This window comes from Hypanus sabinus, chromosome 6, assembly GCF_030144855.1.
Source record: "Hypanus sabinus isolate sHypSab1 chromosome 6, sHypSab1.hap1, whole genome shotgun sequence".
In the NCBI taxonomy this organism is placed as follows: domain Eukaryota; kingdom Metazoa; phylum Chordata; class Chondrichthyes; order Myliobatiformes; family Dasyatidae; genus Hypanus; species Hypanus sabinus.
This window is the reverse complement of record NC_082711.1, coordinates 85,437,359-85,458,668: the sequence shown is the minus strand read 5'-3', so window position 1 is coordinate 85,458,668 and position 21,310 is coordinate 85,437,359. Positions and strand designations below refer to the sequence as shown.

Below are 21,310 nucleotides of genomic sequence, written 5' to 3'. Positions count from 1 at the left end.
GGGAGGTTAGAGAGACTGGGCTTGTACACGCTGGAATTAAGGAGATTGAGAGGGGATCTGATTGCAACATATAAGATTATTAAGGGATTGGACAAGATAGAGGCAGGAAATATGTTCCAGATGCTGGGAGAGTCCAGTACCAGAGGGCATGGTTTGAGAATAAGGGGTAGGTCATTTAGGACAGAGTTAAGGAAAAACTTATTCTCCCAGAGAGTTGTGGGGGTCTGGAATGCACTGCCTCGGAAGGCAGTGGAGGCCAATTCTCTGGATGCTTTCAAGAAGGAGCTAGATAGGTATCTTATGGATAGGGGAATCAAGGGGTATGGAGACAAGGCAGGAACTGGGTGTTAATAGTAGATGATCAGCCATGATCTCAGAATGGCGGTGCAGACTCGAAGGGCTGAATGGTCTACTTTTGCACCTATTGTCTATTGATATGACATGATGCACAATGTTTTATAGATTAGGTCAAAACAATCCTACTTCAGTATAAAATTTAGAAAATGAGACAGTAAAATGTGAAAATAGTTGTGGAGGCTGAATTCGAGGCACTATATATTTTTTACTCTAGTTAAGCTATATTCAGCAAATTTGTTTTCAGATTTCCACCATGTGCGGTGCATTTCTTTTCCTTTGAAGTTATCTTGAGTATTATTTTGATAAACAGTGGATGGTGTTGTGCTGCTAAATTGGTTAATCAGGAATATTGAATGGTATGGTGGCACAGTCAGTAGAGCTGCCTAACGGCTCCAGTAAAACTAGCTTCAGTCCTGATTTGGGGTGTTACCTTTGTGGAGTTTGCATGTTCTCTTTGTTGGTGTCCTCCAGGTGCAGCAGATTGTAACATCACTCCAGAGATGTGAGTGTTCATAGGTTAGTTGTCTGCTGCAAATTGCCCAAGATATGCATCTGCAGGAGTGTTTACATAATTTCTACTGAGTTCACAGAAGGTAAATGTATTCTTGTTGACTCTGACCGAGATGGCAATTGATTGTTGCTGCACTGAATATGTTGTGATGTTTTTGAGCATGCTTTTGAAAATAAGTTTTGTGATTTTGGAAGAATAAAGTAGAATTACTGTTTCCTATTATATGTTGTAATCTTTGGAAAGACTTGAATTTTTACATTTAAGATCTTAAGACATAGAAGTAGAATTACACCATTTGGCCCATCGAGTCTGCTTCAAATTTCCATCATGGCTGAACTAATAGCTGTCATAAACCATTCTCCTGCCTTGTCCCTGTAACCTTTGACACCTTTTCTAATCAAGAACCTATCAAACTTTATTTCAAATTGACCCAGTGGCTTAGCCTGCACAGCCTTCTGTGGCAATGAATTCAATGGATCCACCACCCTCTGGCTAATAAAATTCCTCCTCATCCCTCTTCTAAAGAGATGTCCTTTTATTGTGAGCTGTGCCATCTGATCCTAGACTCCACCACTATTGGAAACATTCTCTCCATGTTTACTTTATCTAGGACTTACAAAAATCAATAATCCTCAATGACATCCTTCCTTGTTCTTCTAACTTTCAGTGAGTAGAGGCCCAGAGCCATCAAATGCTCCTCTACGTAAACACATTAATTCCCAGGATCATTCTGTGAGTCTCCCCTGGACCCTCTCTAATGCCAGCGCATCCTTCATTGGATAAGGAGCCCAAAACTGCTCACCATATTCCAAGTGTGGTCTGACCAATGCCTTATAAAGCCTCATTCTTCATATATCCAAAAAGATATTTTTTTAAATATCACTGCTCTGATGTAGAAATCATGGCAGCCAGTTCACACGGAGCTGGGACAATATTAAGTAATAATTTTAGTATGGAAATTTATAAATGTTGGACTAAGATTGATCATTCAGTTTGTTAAGTGCCTTTTGTTTCATGTTTTTTTAATAAAGTATTATATTTTTCACTTACAAAACTAAATCACATAAATTGTTTATGTCTAGGTGAATGCTTACAGACCCTCTCCTTTGGAAATGGATTCATGATGGCTGTTGCACTAACACAGTTGCCAGGCGGCGATGGTGAGTGGTGACAAATTTGAAAATTTTCTAGTGCTCTGTTTTTTGCTCAAGCTAAATATTGCTTACTATTTTAGTTTGTTCCTCTTATTTTCTTTTGGCTGCCTTTGTTAGTTGTAAACCATCTCATCTTATATATTAGACTACTCATCTCAAAGTAAAAATTGTTCTCTCCTTTAAGCCTCAGTTCCACTCAGACTCTGCCCTGATCCATTTCAATATTTTTGATTTCATTATTTTATCACTAAAGGAAACAAGGCATTATTTTGGATCAAGAGAATAAATGCAATGCAGTTTTATACATGTAAAGAATAATGTTATTTCCTTTATACAGTTGTTAATAAAATTTTGGCTAATTACCTGTTCATTTTAACAGTAGAAGAGATTGTGTTGATAGGTGCTGCCTATTATCATCCTGTCTCCTCTCCTGATCCTGCATTTTTACAGTTACTATGGGACTTACATTCCAAAGTTATGTGAATACCTGTAATGCTGCATAAGCATCTTTGTAGCTTGAGAAATTAAGTTACGGTTCAATTGTGAAGTTGGCAAGATTTTTGAATATGAGATACAAGGAAGCAAGCAAATCTGAGTCGGAAAATATTGAGATGGACTGGAGCAGAAAATGAATAGGAATGAGGCTCACAGGAGAGAGCAATTCTTACTTAGAGATGAGACAAGCTTGTTATACGGTAAGAGATAATTTACAACTAAGCAAAGAAGGCGAAGAAAAATAATGGGTGCTACTAAAATTGTAAACAATTTTCAGCTCCAGCAGGAAACATTGTGCTGGAAGAATTCAGTGAATCAGACAACATCTGCTGTGGCAAAAGGTTTAAATCAGCATTTTGGGTTGAGAACCTGCATTAGAACTGTGAGGAACAAGAGAAGATCACCAGTGTGATGGAGATGTGGTGCAGAGGCTTGTAGGTGATATGTGGAGCCAAGTTTGTGGTGGAGGGAAAGGGGATGGGAGAAGTGAATGTTGGGAGAAACAAACTAGGTACATGGGTGAGTGGGTGTGGGAGATAAAACTGGGGTTGTGGTTTACCTGAAATTGGAAAATTTGATATCCATGTCATTGGGTTGTAAGTTACCCAAATAGAACTTGAGATGTTAGTGAGATGTACCATTGACTCCTGTAGCAGTGGACAAGGTGGAGGATCGAGCAATTCAGATCAAGTAAATGAACTAAATTTTGCTAAAAAGGAATGCAGGCTAATCCTGCATTATCACCATTAACGTTATGTAAATTTTATCTTCAGGAGTTTACAAATGAACTGGCAAAAATTTGAGATGTGGATTAAAATGGGCTGTTGCAAAATTTATGTGGGAAAATCTAAACACAGAAAATAGAAGTGACAATTTTTAATTTATTGATGATTTGTATTAATATTTATTTTTCCAATTTTATTTTTAGTCACTGAACACTATGGAGCTATAAGAGCTGGATATGACATCACTATATTGATTTGGTTGGCAGTCACTGTTGAGTCTCTCCTTTGCCACATCCTTTCAGTCAGACATGAGCAGATGTTTCAGAGTGTATCACTGATGTGCTCTGCATCTATGAGGCATTTTTTTTCTGATGCTGTATCATGGGAGAGCCACATGAACCACAGAACCATAGAACACTACAGCACAGTACAGGCCCTTCAACCCTCCATGTTGTGCCGACCTATATAATCCTTAAAAGAAGTACTAAACCCACACTACCCCATAACCCTCTATTTTTCTTTCATCCATGTGCCTGTCCAAGAGGCTCTTAAATACCCCTAATGTTTTAGCCTTCACCATCATCCCTGGCAAGTCATTCCAGGCACTCACAACCCTCTGTGTAAAAAAACTTACCCCTGATGTCTCCCCTAAACTTCCCTCCCTTAATTTTGTACATATGCCCTCTGGTGTTTGCTATTGGTGCCCCGGGAAACAGGTACTGACTATCCACCCTATCTATGCCTCTCATAATCTTGTAGACCTCTATCAAGTCCCCTCTCATTCTTCTACGCTCCAAAGAGAAAAGTCCCAGCTCTGCTAACCTTGCTTCATATGACTTGTTCTCCAAACCAGGCAATATCCTGGTAAATCTCCTCTGTACCCTCTCCATAACTTCAACATCCTTCCTATAATAAGGTGATCAGAACTGAACACAATACTCTTAAGTGTGGTCTCACCAGAGATTTGTAGAGTTGCAACATGACCTCTCTACTCTTGAAATCAATCACTATTAATGAAGCCGAGCATCCCATAGGCTTTCTTAACTATCCTACCAACCTGAGCAGCGACCTTGAGTCGGGATTTGAACCCCGAGGTCCCTTTGTTCATCCACACTCTTAAGTAACTGACCATTAATCCTGTACTTGGTCTTCTGGTTTGTCCTTCCAAAATGCATCACCTCACACTTACCCGGATTGAACTCCATCTGCCATTTTTCTCCCCAACTCTGCAGCCTGTCTATATCCTCTTGTAACCTTTGACAACCTGCAGCTCCATCTACAACTCCTCCAATCTTTGTGTCATCCGCAAACTTACTCACCCATCCTTCTGCCTAGGCATCCAGGTCATTTATAAAATTCACAAATAGCAGGGGTCCCAGGACAGATCCCTGTGGCACTCCACTAGTCACTGACCTCCAGGCAGAATACTTTCCTTCCACAACTACCCTCTGCTTTCTTCCTGTAAGCCAATTTTTTATCCAAACAGCCAAGGTTCCAATTATTCCTTGCCTCATGACTTTCTGGACGAGTCTCTTGTGAGGGACCTTGTCAAATGTCTTGCTAAAGTCCATGTAGACCACATTCACTGCCCTACCCTCATCAACTTCTTTTGTTAACTCTTCAAAAAATTCAATCAGGCTCATGAAGGCACGTTGCCTTCACGTTGCCTTCACAAAGCCATGTTGACTATCCATGAGTAGACTTCTCCAAACGCTCGTAGATCCTATCCTTAAGAATCCTTTCCAGTAGTTTGCAGACCACCGGCGTAAGACTCACTGGTCTATAGTTCCCAGGTTTCTCCCTATTACCTTTTTTAAGCAAGGGAACTACATTTGCCATTCTCTAGTCCTCTGACACTTCCCCTGTAGCCAAAGAGGATTCAAAGATCATAGCTAATGCTCCAGCGATCTCTTCTCTCAATTCCCACAACAACAACCTGGGGTGTATCATATCCGGCCCTGGGGATTTATCAATCTTGATGTTTTTAAGAAGATCCAGCACTTCTTCTTCCTTAATCTCCACATTATCCAGCACACAGGCCTGCTCTATTTTGACCTCACACTGATCAAGATCCTTTTCACTTGTGAATACTGAAGCAAAGTATTCATTTAGGATCTCCCCAACCTCCTCCGCCTCCAGGCACATGTTGCCCTCTTTATCCTTTAGCAGTCCCATCTTCATTCTCGTCATTCTGTTCTTCACCTACGCATAGAATGCCTTGGGGTCCTCCTTAATCCTACATTCCAAGGCCTTCTCATGCCCCCTTCGAGCTCTCCTAAGTCCTTTCTTTAGCTCCTTCCTGGCTACCCTATATTTCTCATGAGTCCCTCCTACTTCTTGCTTCTTATATCTAACATATGCTTCCTTTTTCCTCTTGACGAGCTGCCTCACATGTTTTGTCAGCCATTGTTACCTTTTCCTACCATTTTTTCCTTGCCTCAGTGGGACAAACATCCTGAACCCAGCTTAAGTGGTCCCTAAACTTCTCCCACATGACTTCTGCGCTTTCCCCTTTGAACATCTGTTTCCAATTTACTCTCGCTAGCTCCTGCCTCATCCCTTCAAATTTAGCCCTTCCCCAGTTAAGCACTTTACCATTTTGTCTGATTTTATCCCTTTCCATAGCTATGCTGAAGCTAAGGGAGTTGTGGTCAATCTCACCAAAATGCTCCCCCACCAAGAGGTCTGTCACCTGACCAGGTTCATTACCCAGAACTAGATCCAGTATAGCCTCTCCTCTCGTCAGCCGGTCCACATACTGTGTCAGGAATCCTTCTTGAACACACCTGACAAATTCAGTCCCATCTGTCCCCCTTGCACTCAGGAGGTGCCAGTCCATAAGAGGGAAGTTGAAATCACCCATAACTACTACTCTGTAATTTGTGCACCATTCTAAAATCTACCTACTTAATGTCCTCAATGTCCCGAGGGCTATTTGGGGGCCTATAGACTACTCCCAGCACAGTGATTGATCCCTTCCTATTTCTGACTTCCACCCAGACCGAATCAGTGGACATTCCCTCTGCAGCGTCCTCCCTTTCTATAGCCATGGTACTATCCCTGACCAGCAATGCCACTCCCTCCCCAATTTTCTACCTCCCATCCTATTCCTTTTAAAACACTTGAATCCCGGGACCTGCATCATCCAATCCAGCCCCTCCTCCAACCAAGTTTCAGTAACGGCTACAACATCGTAGTTCCACGTACTAATCCATGCTCTAAGTTCATCCTCCTTGTTCCTAATACTCCGAGCATTGAAATAGTCACGTTTCAATCCCTTTAACTGGCTACAATTATGTTTTGTCCCCTGCCTGTCCTTCTCATCAACTCAGAACTATTAGCATCATGCCCTTGTCCTTCTACCTTAATCCCTGCACTGACATTCTGATTCCCACCCCCCTGCCAAACTAGTTTAAACCCTCCCCAACAGCTCTATCAAACCTGCCCGCCAGGGTATTGGTCCCCCTGGGATTCAAGTGCAACCTGTCCTTTTTGTACAGGTCACACCTGCCCCAAAAGAGGTCCCAATGATCCAGAAATCTGAATCCCTGCCCCCTGCTCCATTCCCTCAGCCACGCATTTATCCTCCACCTCATTCTATTCCTTACCTCACTGTCGCGTGGCACAGGCAGTAATCCTGAGATTACTACCTTTGAGGTCCTGCTTTTCAACTTCCTTCCTAACTCCCTGTAGTCTTCTTTCAGGACCTCTTCCCTTTTCCTACCTATGTCATTGGTCTCAATATGTACCACGACCTCTGGCTGTTCTCCCTCCCACCACAGGATATCTTGGATGCGATCAGAAACCTGGCACCTGGGAGGTAAACTACCATCCGAGTTTCTTTCCTGCGTCCACAGACTCACCTGTCTGACCCCCTGACTATAGAGTCCCCTATCACTACTGCCTTCCTCTTCCCTTCCCTACCCTTCTGAGCCACAGGGCCAGACTCTGTGCCAGAGGCATGGCCACTGTCGCTTCCCCCAGGTAGGCTGTCCCCCACCCCCCCCAACAGTACTCAAACAGGAGTACTTATTGTCAAGGGGTACAACCACAGGGGTACTCTCTAGTACCTGACTCTTCCCCTTCCCTCTCCTGACTGTGACCCATTTCTCTGTCCCCCGTGGCCCTGGAGTTACCACCTGTCTGTAACTCCTCTCTATTACCTCCTCACTCTCCCTGACCAGACGAAGGTCATCGAGCTGCATCTCCAGTTCCCTAACACGGTCCCTTAGGAGTTGCATCTCGATGCACCGGGTGCAGATGTGGCCATCCGGGATGCCGGGAGACTCCAGGACCTCCCACATCTGACACCGACCACAGAAAACCGGCCTCACACACATACTACTTCCTTTTGCAATCAGCAACTGCCTCGCCTCGTCCTGTTACTGCCGTTGAGCCAAAGCCCTTTCACTCTGCTGCCTGCTCCCAACGCTGCCCGCTGGATATGGCTGCCTTCTTTTTAAACTGCTCGCGCTTGACTGGCTGATGTCACATGCCTGCGCAGTTTGGCCTCTCTCTTCCCCCGAGAACTCAAAATGTCTTCCCGCTGGAAATCCTTAGGTGCTCTCCCACTGCCGTCTTGTTCCGAATCAAGGCCATGTCCTTAAAGTAATCTCTCAGCCTTTACTTCACTTCTCAATCAATCTAACTGACTTTGCTTTAGTTGAACTCCTACAAATCACCTTTTTCAAGAGCCTGATCTGCAAATGTCATCCCTTTCTTTGCTCTCCCCACTTCCTAAACTTCCCTAATCCATGAGTCATGTGCATCAGAGATAGTGCCTCGTGAAGGAAGAGTGCAGGTTTGCTTCACTGAGATTTTTGTTTACATTTCCTGGTCTAGCTGGTTTTTGGCAAAGAACAGACTTAAAACTATGACCTAGACTCGCTTCTAGGAATGCAAGCCCACCATAATGTGAGGATAGCCTGTAAGACTTCTGGTAGGCCTGAACAACTGGGATAACATACTCTTGAAGACAAGGACATTGATTGTAGAATGGCAGACAAGGGGTGATATTATAAATAATTTCATGTGTTTTAACAATATAAGTGTTGACAGAGTATTACTGGAAATTCATAGCACAAAAAAAGTAACGAAGTCAAGAAGAAAGGGTAGACTTGATCATAAATATATTTTAGGTTATTAATTGTGACCTGGAAGCCACATTGTTGCCCGGGAATGAAAGGATATCATTTCCCTATTGAAAGTAAGATGGGCCATATGATACAATGTCAATTGTAGTGGACATGCTTTATGTTAGAACTTGTGTACTTTAAAAAAAAATTGTATGTTATCCGTCTTAAAGAAAAATCATCTTTTGTGCATTTGGTTAGTATCGGATTGTAACTTAAGTAGCAGTAGAAATTCCAGATTACAAGGTCAATTTTATTTCTTATGATACTAAAGAATTTCAGTTTATATTATTGTATATCTCACTGTTACTTTATCTATTTATAGCTGTGATTCTGGCTTGTGGTGGCGATGACAGCAATGTTTATTTATTTGTACAGGAAGGTGAACAAGTAAGTTGTCATATCTAAAGAAAATTGCAAATTGTGAATTGCAACCATTGTTATAATTTCTAATTTGTAAATGAGGAATTACATTGAAAGTCACTGTCACTTTTTAGTTAGTAACAACTGTGCCTTTTAGTGTCTTTGAGAGAAACTGTTTTTGTTACATATTATTTGGAATTAAATATACGAAATAAAAAAACATTCTTTGTTATTTGAATTTTATTCATTTATTTTTTGAAGTGTCAAGTGAAGAATGTTGTTTTGAGGTCATTTAAATCTGCTTCAGCTTCAAGGATTCTGTGGTTTACTCAAATTGGACAGAACTTACTTGACACTTATGAAATGTTTGTTTCTGTCGCCCTGAACATTTGCAATTAGTTGACGTGCCTGTGGTAAGCTCTGGTCCCCAAGTTTTGATCAGTTCCAAGCATGCTCTTCATTGCCAGAAAACAGCACAAGTTCTGGAGTGACCAGTTCCTGCTCTGCAATCCATTTGAATTTCTGTGTTATTCCTAACAATTGAATTAAATTAAAAATAATTTCCATCTAATCTCACATATTATGACTTTGGCTAGTACACCCAAAATACACAGATAAACAGTATGTTAGTAAAACAGGAAAGCAGCTTTTTTAAATGGTGAGAGACTGAAATGTGTTGGTGTTCAGAGAAACTGAAAAGTTTGAAAAATCAGTTTGGAAAGCAAACAGTACATTGGCCATTATAAAAGGAGAGATTGAGTTAAGAGTTGAAATGTCTTGCTATAATTATATGGCATACTAACACTTTGAATAAAGTGGACAGAACTGGTCTTCCTACGCTTCCTGTCGTCACTGCATTCCCATTTAGGATAGAGGAATGCAGTGAAGGTACATTAGTTTGATTCCTGAATGGTGGATGTGCTATATGAAGATCACTGTACTCTTAATTTTAGAAGAATGAGATATTAACAGTTACATAATCTTATGGGATTGGACTAATTGGCTGTAAAGTGATGCTCTTCTTGTCATGTGTGTTAAATACTAAGGTAGTGGTCGTCAACCCGTCGATCGCGATTGACTGGTCAATCTTTGAGACTTTCCCAGTAGATCCCGGAAAAAAAAAAGAAAAATAAATACACAAATATTGTTGAGAGATTGTTTCCGGGTTGCGGGGTTTTACTTCCATTCTTTCTGCCCAGTGTGTATGCGTGTAGCTCCCCTGCACTACACAGTGTAATTCAGTGGTCCCCAACCACTGGGCCGCGAGGAAATGATATGAGTCAGCTGCACATTTCCTCATTCCCTGTCACGCCCACTGTTGAACTTGAATGCACACGAGGTCATCAGTCGCCTAAACGCAGTGATACCCTCGTGCTAGGGATCACTGGTTGGCCTCGCGCGGCCGGCTGGAAGTGCCGTCGCTATTGGCCTGGAGCGGGGACAGATGGGTGCCACCTCTAAACCTGTAGCACACCGAATGTTCACGGGGAACCTAGTGCTATAATATTCGCAGATGACCTAATTCGGGCTCAGCGTTTCGTGAGTAGCAGAGCAGCTACCTCGCTGCAATCTACTGAAACAGTAGATCTTATAAGGCTGTTAGATCCTACGGAGGTGGGGGTGGGCCCGCTCCCTGTCACACTCCTCGCTCGCTCGCTTGGTCGCTCTCTCCGGACTGTGACCGCCGTGGCCCCGGTACAGGGACCTCCAGCTCTGGTATGGGGACCTCCGGCCCTAACCTTATCCTGTCACCCCAGCCACGACCAGCTGCACCTGGCCAAGGCATCCGGCGGTGAGCGGGCAGGAAGCTGGAGTTCGGGCCCACCGGAGGCTGTCTAATGAGGCAATGAAGCCCTCAAAACTGCTTCGGTACCCTGAGTCCAAGCACCCTGCGCTTAAAGACAAACGCGTTGAGTTTTGTGAGTGGAAAAAACGTGAGCAAGCGGGACAGAAGCTAAGCGCCGAGAGCCGTGAAAACTGAATTGCGGAATAGACTGGACTTAAGGAAACTGCTTCGAGTATCGCTGTATTCCGTTTGTGTTTAACCCCCCCCGTCGGCTGGTCTGCAAGAATACTGTCAATATTAAACCAGTCCGCGGTGCAATAAAGGATGGGTACCACTGGCGTTTATACATTATTTCTACTTCCGGGTTGTGGGATTTTACTTCTGGTCTTTTCTGCCCCGGTGCGCATGTGTGTAACTAATTGATCTGGGGTCGATCTCGCCTTTCACTAAGACCAAGGTAGGGGATCTTGGGCTTAAAAAGGTTGGTGACCACTACGCTAAGGGTTGTAGTCTCACAATATGCGGTTTGCCATTCAGGACAGAGGAGAAGAAATTTGGTGACATATAGAGTAGAGAATCTTCAGAATTCCCTATTTAAGAAGTCTAGAAAAAGCAGGAAGTGAGTGCACTGATTATTAAATTCTTAGACTAAACTTTACACTGACAAAATTGGAAAGTAAGTGTATTTTATTAATATTTTGTGGAAGGCATTCTGTATTTCAGATTTAAGTTTGTGTAGAAAGTTCGTCCTTCAGTGATGAGAGAATTTTTGATTTGTCTAAAGAAAGGAATAGATGTTAGTTTGTTGGGAAAGAAAAATCTTTTCAACCATGCACTGATCATGTGGGATAATCTCTGTTAACAGTTTCAGAAAATTCATTCACTTACGGGACATGAAGACTGGATTCGAGGAGTTGAATGGGCTCTATATGGTAAGGAACTTCAGTTGACTAGCATTGTGATGTGTCTTCAATTTGCATTTAAATAAATTGTGATTGTCACCAATTGCCAAGCAAACTGTTACATTATTTTTTTAAAATTTGAAGAAGAACATGAAACAGTACAGCACAGTGCAGGCTACATGGCTGCCAATTTGGTGCTGTGACTTTTACCTATTCCAAGGTCAATCTAACCCTTCCCTCCCACATAGCCCTTCATTTTCCTTCATCTGTGTGCTTATCTAAGAGCTTCTTAAATATTCCTAATGTATCTGTCTCTACCACCTCCCCGGCAGGGTATTCTATGTGTAAGTAACCCCTTACATTTGACATTCCTCCCTATACTTTCCTCCATCATCTTAAAATTATGCCCTCTCATATTAGCCATTTCTGCCATTGGAACAAGTCTCTGGCAATCTACCATCTATTCCTTTTGTCATCTAAAGCGGCTCTGTCAAGTCACCTTTCATCCTTCTTAAGCACCCTATCAACTTGCTCGGCAACTTTGAGGGATCTGTGGACATGGACCCCAATATCCTTCTGTTCCTCCACACTGCCAATAATCCTGCTATTAACCTGGTACCCTCTCTTGAAGTTCGACCTTTCAAAGTGTATCATTTCATATTTTCTGGATTGAACTCCATCTGCCACTTCTTAGCCCAGCTCAGTATCCTATCAATATCCCATTATAACCTATGACAGCCTTCTACACAATCCAACCATTCTGTTGTATGCAAACTTACTAACCCATCCTTCCAGTTCCTCATCCAAGTTATTTATAAACATCACTACTAATAAGTCTCCCAGAACAGTCAGGATGTGCTCCATCTACTACCAATCTCTGCTTTCAGTGAGCAAGCCAATAATGAATCTGTGTAGTCTCCCTGGATTTCATGCCTCCTGACTTCCTGGAGCCCACCATGGGGAACTTTGTCGAATCCACATACACTACATCCACCACTCTATCTCCATTAATTTGTTTTATTAATTCCTTGAAAAAGTCAGTCAGACTCGTGATGCACAATCTACCCCTCTCAATGCCATGCTAACTAGCCCTGTAATCACCCTCTGCTTTTCCAAATGCCCATAAATCCTTTCTCTAAGAATCCTCTTTAGTAGTTTGCCCACTACTGATGTAAGACTCTCTAGTTTATAGTTCTCAGGATTACCTCTACTACTTTCTTGAACAAAGGAATAACATTTGCCACCCTCCAATCTCCTGGCACTATTCCTTTGTCCAATGAGGATGCAAAGATAATTGCTAAAGGAGCAACAATCTGTTTCCTTGCTTTCCATAGTAACCTGGGCTATATTCTGTTCGGCTCTGGGGACTTATCTATCTTAATGTTTTTTCAAAAGTTCCAGCATATCCTCTTTCTTAATGATGACATGTTCTAGCATATCAGCTTGTTCTTCACTGACCTCACATTCATCAACGTCCTTCTCACCAGTGAATACTGAAGCAACGTATTCATTAAGGGTCTCTCCTACTCCTCCACCTCCAGGCTCATGTTTCTTCTTTTATTCCTGATTGGTCCTACGTTCACTTAAGTCATCCTCTATTTCTTTCCAAAAGTGCAGAATGCTTTGGGGTTTTCCTTAAGCCTACTCACCAAGGTCTTCTCATGTCCTTTTCTAGCTCTGCTAAGCTTTTTAAGCTCCTTCTTGTACCATACATGTTGCAAGAAATTTGTCCAATTCTTAATCTTGACTGTGGTCCTTGTTCCCTTTGACTAGATTTTCCACTTCTCTTGTCAGCCATGGTTACTTTGTTCTAGCATCCTTTCTCAGCCACTAATGGACAAGTCTATCCAGAATCCCATGTAATTGCTCCCTAAACAGCCTACACATTTCTGGTGTGCTGTTCTCTGAGAACATGTGTTCCCAATTGATGCTCTTAAGTTCTTGCCTCATAGCATCATAATCTGTTTTCCCCAGTTATTTTTTTTAACCATACTGTCTGCTCCTAATTTTGTCCAAGACTATGATAAAGATCAGGGAGTTGCAGTCACAGCCTCCAAAATGTTCACTCACCAAGAGATGTCAACTGACTAGTTTCATTGCCTAGTACTAGATCCAGTATGGCCTCTCCTCTAGTTAGCCTGTCCACATATTGTGTCAGGAATCCTCCCTAGACATACCTTACAAAATCTCCTCCATCTGAACATTTTGTACAAAGGAGCTGCTGATCAATATTAGGGAACTTGAAATCACTCATGATGATAACCTGTTATTTTTGTGCCTTTCCAAAATCTGCCTGTTGGTCTGCTCCATATCATCTCTGTTGCTGTTGCCGGGTGTACAGAATACTCCCAATAGAGTGATTGCACCCTTCCCATTTCTGACTTCCACCCACACTGACTCAGTGGACAATCTCTCCACAACTTTTTGCAGCTGCAGTGCTATATTGATTAGCAATGACACTTCCTCCACCTCTTTTACTTCCCGCTCTGAACCTTTTGTACATCTTTGTGCTGAAAAAGTTCAGGTGCTGGAAATATTAAATTAAAATATGAAATGCTTCAAACTTTAAGCAGGATGAGCTGCATCCATAGGAAGCAAAACATATATATATTCACGTCCGGTCTGTCATCAGAACGATTCTGAAGCATTAAGTCTGTTTCTCTTTCCACAGATGCTTTCCTGGTGGCTTAGTGTTTCCAGCATATTTTACTTTTATTATTTGTAATATTTTATTCAACATCATTTACTTAAACTGCTGAATTAAATGTCACGTTCTAACAGTAATGTGACATCTGTGTTATCTTTAAGTATAACAGTTTCATAACTATGTGTTATATTTGTTTTGTACCTAATAGATGGAAACCTCTTATTAGCAAGCTGCTCACAGGACTGCTTGATTCGTATTTGGAGAATATTCATTAGAACAGTATCTACTCCCAAGGATTCGGACAAAGAGATAATTAAACTGAAGGAAGATATGTTTAGTGTCCAGAGTAATCGTAAGTATTAAAGGCTGGTAGACACATTAAACTAATAGTCTAGACTTCAGTGTAGTAATGATGATGAAATGATAAGAATTCAATGTGAAGTTGTTTGCATGTTTGGTGGTATAGCTCACATATATATAGACAGTAGTTTCACATGCATATCCCAAAGCTGCTGATGTTGGTTCAATGAGCTTTCGGAGGGTGAGCCACTTTTAGTAAAATCAGTGAACTGCTCATGATACTTTAATTTTGGCCTCACAAATGTCTTGTACAACTACAATATAACATCCGTGCTCCTGTACGCAGTGCCTTGATATATGAAGGTCTATGTGCCAAAAGCTCTCTTTATGAGTCTGTTTATAGTACCTGCAATGCCACTTTCAAGGAACTTTGAATCTGTATTCCTAAGTCCTTTAGTTTTTCAACATACCTCAGTGCACTACCATTGACTTACCATGATTTATCCTCCCAATATGCAATGCCTCACACTTGTCTGTGTTAAATTCCATGTGCCATTTTTCAGCCAATTTTCCCAGCTGGTCCAGATCATGCTGCAAGCTTTGATAGCATTTTTCATTGTCCACTATACCCACATAGTATCATCTTGTTATCATCTGCAAATTTGCTAATATAGTTTACCATATTATCATCAAAGTCATCGAGCAGCCACAGATCCAGCACCAATCCCTGTGGTGCACTGCTAGTTATAAGCCTGCATTAAGAGAGGCAACCATTTATTACCATTCTCTGCCTTCTCTAGCTAAGCCAGTGTTGAATCCAATTGACTACTTCATGCTGAATGGCAATTGATTTATCCATGCAGATCTTTGATAAAGGCCTTGCTAAAGTCCATGTAGAAAATGTCCACTGCCTTCTGTTCATCACCCTTCTTGGTAACTTCTTTGAAAAACTATTAAGATTGTTTAGACATGACCTGCCACACACAAAGCCATGTTGACTACCCCTAAACAGGCTCTTTCTACATAAGCACTTGTATATCTTGTCCCTTATATCTTCTAATAATTTACAATTGATGTCACTCACTGGCCTTTAACTTCCCAACTTAATCTTGGAGCCTTTCTTAAACAATCGGACAACATTAACTACCCTCCAGTCCTCGATAAATATATATTTATATATAGATTTCTTTATCCTTTAAGAATATATTCTAAGAGTTCTAATATGTATATAGTATAACTTAATGCCATTATTAAGATGGCCCATTTACTCCTCTGTACCATCAGTCACTATTTCAACTTGTCTTTTATTAACATTCCAATCTATTGCCTCAATAGTCCTGATATATCCATATGTACTTTTCAGTTACTTTTGTTTGCTAACCCTCCTCTCGTGCTGACACATGTTCTGATTAATTGAGACATTTTCTAATTTGAAATTGTTTAAGACTGATTCAACTTTTAAAACTATTGGCAGATGAAATGACCATCATTGCTTTCTTCAACTGAATTATTAAAATTGCTTATTTTACAGTCACTTCTGTTTTCCTTTAGAGGAAGAGGTGACATATGCGGTAACATTAGAAACAGTGTTGTCTGGTCATGAAAATTGGGTTTATGGTCTACATTGGCATCCCCCGATTTACAAAGGTATGATTTCACGATGTTGTTAACATAATTAGGTTTTTATTTGAGTGTATCTAAAAAATGTATAATAAAGTCTCACTATTATTGTAACATAGACCAACTAATTAACATGATAAATTTGACGTAAAATGAATGAACCAGAGTTCCTTGCAAATTCAGTCCATATTAATAGTATTCCATTATTCTACCCAGAATTTATAGGAACTTATTTATGAATAAGTAGCATTTATTAGTGGTAGTCTGGAATTCTATGTTATTTTATTGAAACTGCTGATTGTAAATGATAATAACTTTGCCAACCTCCTTGCTACTCGATCAATATTGTGGAAAAAATCATTTCGCCGAATGAATGCAGATTTTGATTGCTTTTACCATTCAGTGTGCAAAATGATGTTGATATCTGCCAAATAATTCTTTATTCTTATTCATGTAGTAATCTTATACTTGTTAGGATGAATAATATATAAAGAATGAAAGTAAAACTGTGGGGAGGCTGATATTCTCTTTTCCTATCTCTCTAGGGTCTTGACACAAAACATCAATTGTCCATTTCCCTTCCATGTTTGTTCCCTAAACCACTGATTTTATTCCAGCAGCTCATTTTCACTCCAGATTCCAGCATCTGAAGTCTCTTGTGAATTCATTCTCTCTTCCTTTCTTACCTTGATCAGGGTTCATGATAATTAGAACTCAGCCAAATCCTGACTTATTCAGTTTATTTTTGTATGGAATAAAGTGTAAAATTTGGACACATTTACTCGCAAAATAGGTAACTGTCATGACATTATTCCTGGTCTTTTTCAGTTTTTAATTACATAGAACATACAGCACATTACAGGCCCTTCGGCCCACAATGTTGTGCCGACCCTCAAACCCTGCCTCCCATATAACCCCCCCACCTTAAGTTCCTCCATTTACCTGTCTAGTAGTCTCTTAAACTCCACTAGTATATCTGCCTCCACCACTGACTCAGGCAGTGCGTTCAACGCACCAACCACTCTGAGAAAAACCTTCCCCTAATATCCCCCTTGAACTTCCCTCCCCTTAAGTTAAAGCCATGTCCTCTTGTACTGAGTAGTGGTGCCCTGGGGAAGAGGCACTGGCTGTCCACTCTGTCTATTCCTCTTAATATCTTGTACACCTCTGTCATGTCTCCTCTCATCCTCCTTCTCTCCAAAGAGTAAAGCCCTAGCTCCCTTACTCTCTGATCATAATCCATACTCTCTAAACCAGGCAGCATCCTGGTAAATCTCCTCTGTACCCTTTTCAATGCTTCCACATCCTTCCTAGAGAGGCGATCAGAACTGGACACAGTATTCCAAGTGTGGCCTAACTAGAGTTTTATAGAGCTGCATCATTGCATTGTGTCTCTTAAACTCTATCCCTCAACTTATGAAAGCTAACACCCCATAAGCTTTCTTAACTACCCTATCTACCTGTGAGGCAACTTTCAGGGATCTGTGGACATGTACCAGAGATCCCTCTGCTCCTCCACACTACCAAGTATCCTGCCATTTACTTTGTACTCTGCCTTGGAGTTTGTCCTTCCAAAGTGTACCACCTCACACTTCTCCGGGTTGAACTCCATCTGCCACTTCTCAGCCCACTTCTGCATCCTATCAATGTCTCTCTGCAATCTTCAACAATCCTCTACACTATCTACAACACCACCAACCTTTGTGTCGTCTGCAAACTTGCCAACCCACCCTTCTACCCCCACATCCAGGTCGTTAGTACAGATCCTTGTGGGACACACTAGTCACAACCCTCCAATCTGAATGTACTGCCTCCACCACGACCCTCTGCCTTCTGTAGGCAAGCCAATTCTGAATCCACCTGGCCAAACTTCCCTGGATCCCATGCCTTCTGACTTTCTGAATAAGCCTACCGTGTGGAACCTTGTCAAATGCCTTACTAAAATCTATGTAGATCACATCCACTGCACTACTCTCATCTGTATGCCTGGTCAGCTCCTCAAAGAACTCTATCAGGCTTGTTTGGCACGATCTGCCCTTCACAAAGCCATTCTGACTGTCCCTGATCAGACCATGATTCTCTAAATGCCCATAGATCCTATCTCTAAGAATCTTTTCCAACAGCTTTCCCACCACAGACGTAAGGCTCACTGGTCTGTAATTACCTGGACTATCCCTACTACCTTTTTTGATCAAGGGGACAACATTCGCCTCCCTCCAATCCTCCGGTACCATTCCCGTGGACAACAAGGACATAAAGATCCTAGTCAGAGGTTCAGCAATCTCTTCCCTTGCCTCGTGGAGCAGCCTGGGGAATATTTTGTCAGTCCCCGGGGATTTATCCGTCCTAATGTATTTTAACAACTCCCAACACCTCCTCTCCCGTAATATCAACATGCTCCAGAACATCAACCTCACTCACCGTCCTCACCGTCATCAAGTTCCCTCCCTGTGGTGAATACTGAAGAGAAGTATTCATTGAGGACCTTGCTCACTTCCATAGCCTCCAGACACATTTTCTCACTTTTATCTCTAGTCGGTCCTACCTTCACTCCTGTCATCCTTTTGTTCTTCACATAATTGAAGAATACCTTGGGGTTTTCCTTTACCCTACTCGCCAAGGCCTTCTCATGCCACCTTCTTGTTCTTCTCAGCCCCTTCTTAAGTTCCTTTCCCATCTGATCCTTGCTTCCTAAACATCATGTATGCTGCCTTCTTCCACCTGACTAGATTTTCCACTTCACTTATCACCCATGGTTCCTGCACCCTACCATTCTTTATCTTCCTCACCGGGACAAATTTATCCCTAACATCCTGCAAGAGATCCTGAAACATCGACCGTATGTCCATAGTACATTTCCCTGCAAAAACATCATCCCAATTCAGACCTGCAAGTTCTAGCCTTATAGCCTCATAATTTGCGCTTCCCCAATTTAAAGTTTTCCTGTCCCCTCTGATTCTATCCTTTTCCATGATAATGCTAAAGGTCAGGGAGCAGTGATCACTGTCCCCCAGATGCTCACCCACTGACAGATCTGTGACCTGACTCGGTTCGTTACCTAATACTAGATCTAGTATGGCATTTCCCCTAGTCGGCCTGTCAACATACTGTGACAGAAATTGGTCCTGGACAAACTCTGCCCCATCTAAACCCTTGGAACTAATCAAGTGCCAATCAATATTCGGGAAGTTAAAGTCACCCATCATAACAACCCTGTTATTTTTGCACCTTTCCAAAATCTGCCTCCCAATCTGCTCATCGGTATTTCTGCTGCTACCAGCAATATATCTAAAATTGTAGCTATTTTGAGATTTGTATGCTACTTAAAAGTACAACTTCATCAACTGAAACTTTAGTGACAGAATTTAAAAATAGAGTAAAAATGGCGCCTTTCATCCTGAAATCTAATTGGAAGAGTTCAAAATTGTATCTTGGGTGTCTATCCACCAAAGTCGTGGATCCTTGTATTGGGTAGTGTTGACTTGGTGAACATTGATAACAGTAATGGCATTCAGAAAGATTTTCAGAGTCATGGTTCTGTTAGTGGTCTATTAATCAATTATGTGGTACCTACCAAAATCTTTCTAGAATTCAAAAGGAATTGCATTCTAAATATTACTGTAGTCTGCACTCTGTTACCTTTTCAAGGAGTTTAGTAATTTTGGTCAAGCAAGACTTACTCTTTTGAATGATCTTGATTTTTGTTTCCTTTTTGATGTAGGTTCCATCATTTCGTTAGCTACAGAAATTGAATTGGCAGATGTGTATTTCACTGATCATGTTCTACCTCCCTTCTTAACTGTAGTTACCTTGTCAGTTACCTGCCAGGCTTCAGATGTTACGCCAAGCTAAACTGGTCAACAACTCATGGCATCACATATATATGAAGTTAAAGATAGAAATTTGAAATTATTTTGATAAATGCACCTGTGGTTTGCCATGATAGTGCCCACTCATTGCATTGTCACCACAGTGGCTCCCATTGATATCTCAGAAGCTGAATACTGGAGAAAACCCTCTAGTGGTGACACACTCTCTGGAATCTGAAGGTCGTGCAGCCTGCGATTACTTCTGAGGATGCCCAGTCAGGCTTCCTGATGTCAATAGCTTCTGCTTTTAAATCAAAAACAGTATCAAACTCTGAGACTGTTTCCTAATATTGTAGGCAATGTCTTTGGGCTCCATTTGATGTCTGAAGAGTGAAATGGGAATGCATGAACGGTGATACCATTGGGTGCACATATGATGACTGGAAAATGTTGGGGGCTTCAGCATTATTGTGCCAGGAAGTTCAGTCTCTTGAAGGGCACCAATACACTTGTAAATGGTTGCAACTATGATCTATAAGAATATTTGCAGGATTTTTTCTCTAATTGCGTTTATGTTCAAGCAAAGCTCCACTTTGTAATTCTCAAACTTCATGGGAAGTTGTCACTGAGGAGAACTTTGTCACTGTAAAATCATATAGTGAGATGATCTACCGCTTGATCAAATAAGTAGGCTTTTAAATGAAAGAGAAAAAGTGGTTTGGCAAGGAATTTGGAGTTGACATCTCAGATGAAGGAATCTGGAACAACAAACAATCTGAAGAAACTGAGCAAGTTGAACAGCATCTATGGGTGGAGAGGATTTGTTTAGACATCAGATCCAATTTACTTGCCTTGGATCCATGTACTGTATACTAGCCTATGGACTGAAGTGTTGAAAATTTTAGTTGTCCCAGAATTAACAACCTGTCAGGATGATTTCCAAATTTCCAATCTATTTTGCATGAGTATGTGCTTCCTGATTTAATTCCTGTATTGCCTGTCTCCATGTTTAAGATTGTGCTCTTTTCTTTTGAAGTCACCCCACAGGATGGAATGCTTTCACTGTATACCCGCCTTTAAATCTCTTTAGTATGTTAAATGTCGTGACTAGATCATCCCTTGAGTCTAAATTCAAGTTTATATAAGCTACATTTATGCAGTGTGTACTCATCATTTATTTATTTTGAGCCCTGGTAAAATTCTCCAGAGTGTGCCAGTAGCCTTCTAAATCAAAGGAAAACGCTAGGTCTGAGCTGGCATGAAACACACTCTTCAAATTGGTTATTTTAGTCTTGTGTGGCTCAAAAATCAATCCACATTGCATTTTTAAGGAAATGACAAGGTATGTTCTGGGACCTCAGTTTCTTTTTATGATTGTTGAAGAACAGTTTTAAAATTGGCATAAAGTAGGTCTACATATTCACATAATCATGAAACAGTAATTTCTAATTAAAAGCAGCAATGCTCATTACTGCATATCAGTGTTATGATGCAGTGTGCTGAACATGG

The 21,310-nt window shown here is 41.3% G+C and overlaps 1 protein-coding gene across 1 annotated transcript in view; it reads left to right on the top strand.

The window, feature by feature from the left end:
* Positions 1-21,310, top strand: part of elp2 (elongator acetyltransferase complex subunit 2) — a 130,162-nt gene that overhangs the window by 26,608 nt on the left and 82,244 nt on the right. Inside the window, exons 5-9 of the mRNA XM_059972544.1 lie at positions 1,951-2,028; positions 8,700-8,764; positions 11,389-11,455; positions 14,281-14,424; positions 15,924-16,019. Coding sequence (XP_059828527.1) covers positions 1,951-2,028; positions 8,700-8,764; positions 11,389-11,455; positions 14,281-14,424; positions 15,924-16,019 — 450 coding nt within the window. The remainder of the gene's footprint in view (positions 1-1,950; positions 2,029-8,699; positions 8,765-11,388; positions 11,456-14,280; positions 14,425-15,923; positions 16,020-21,310) is intronic.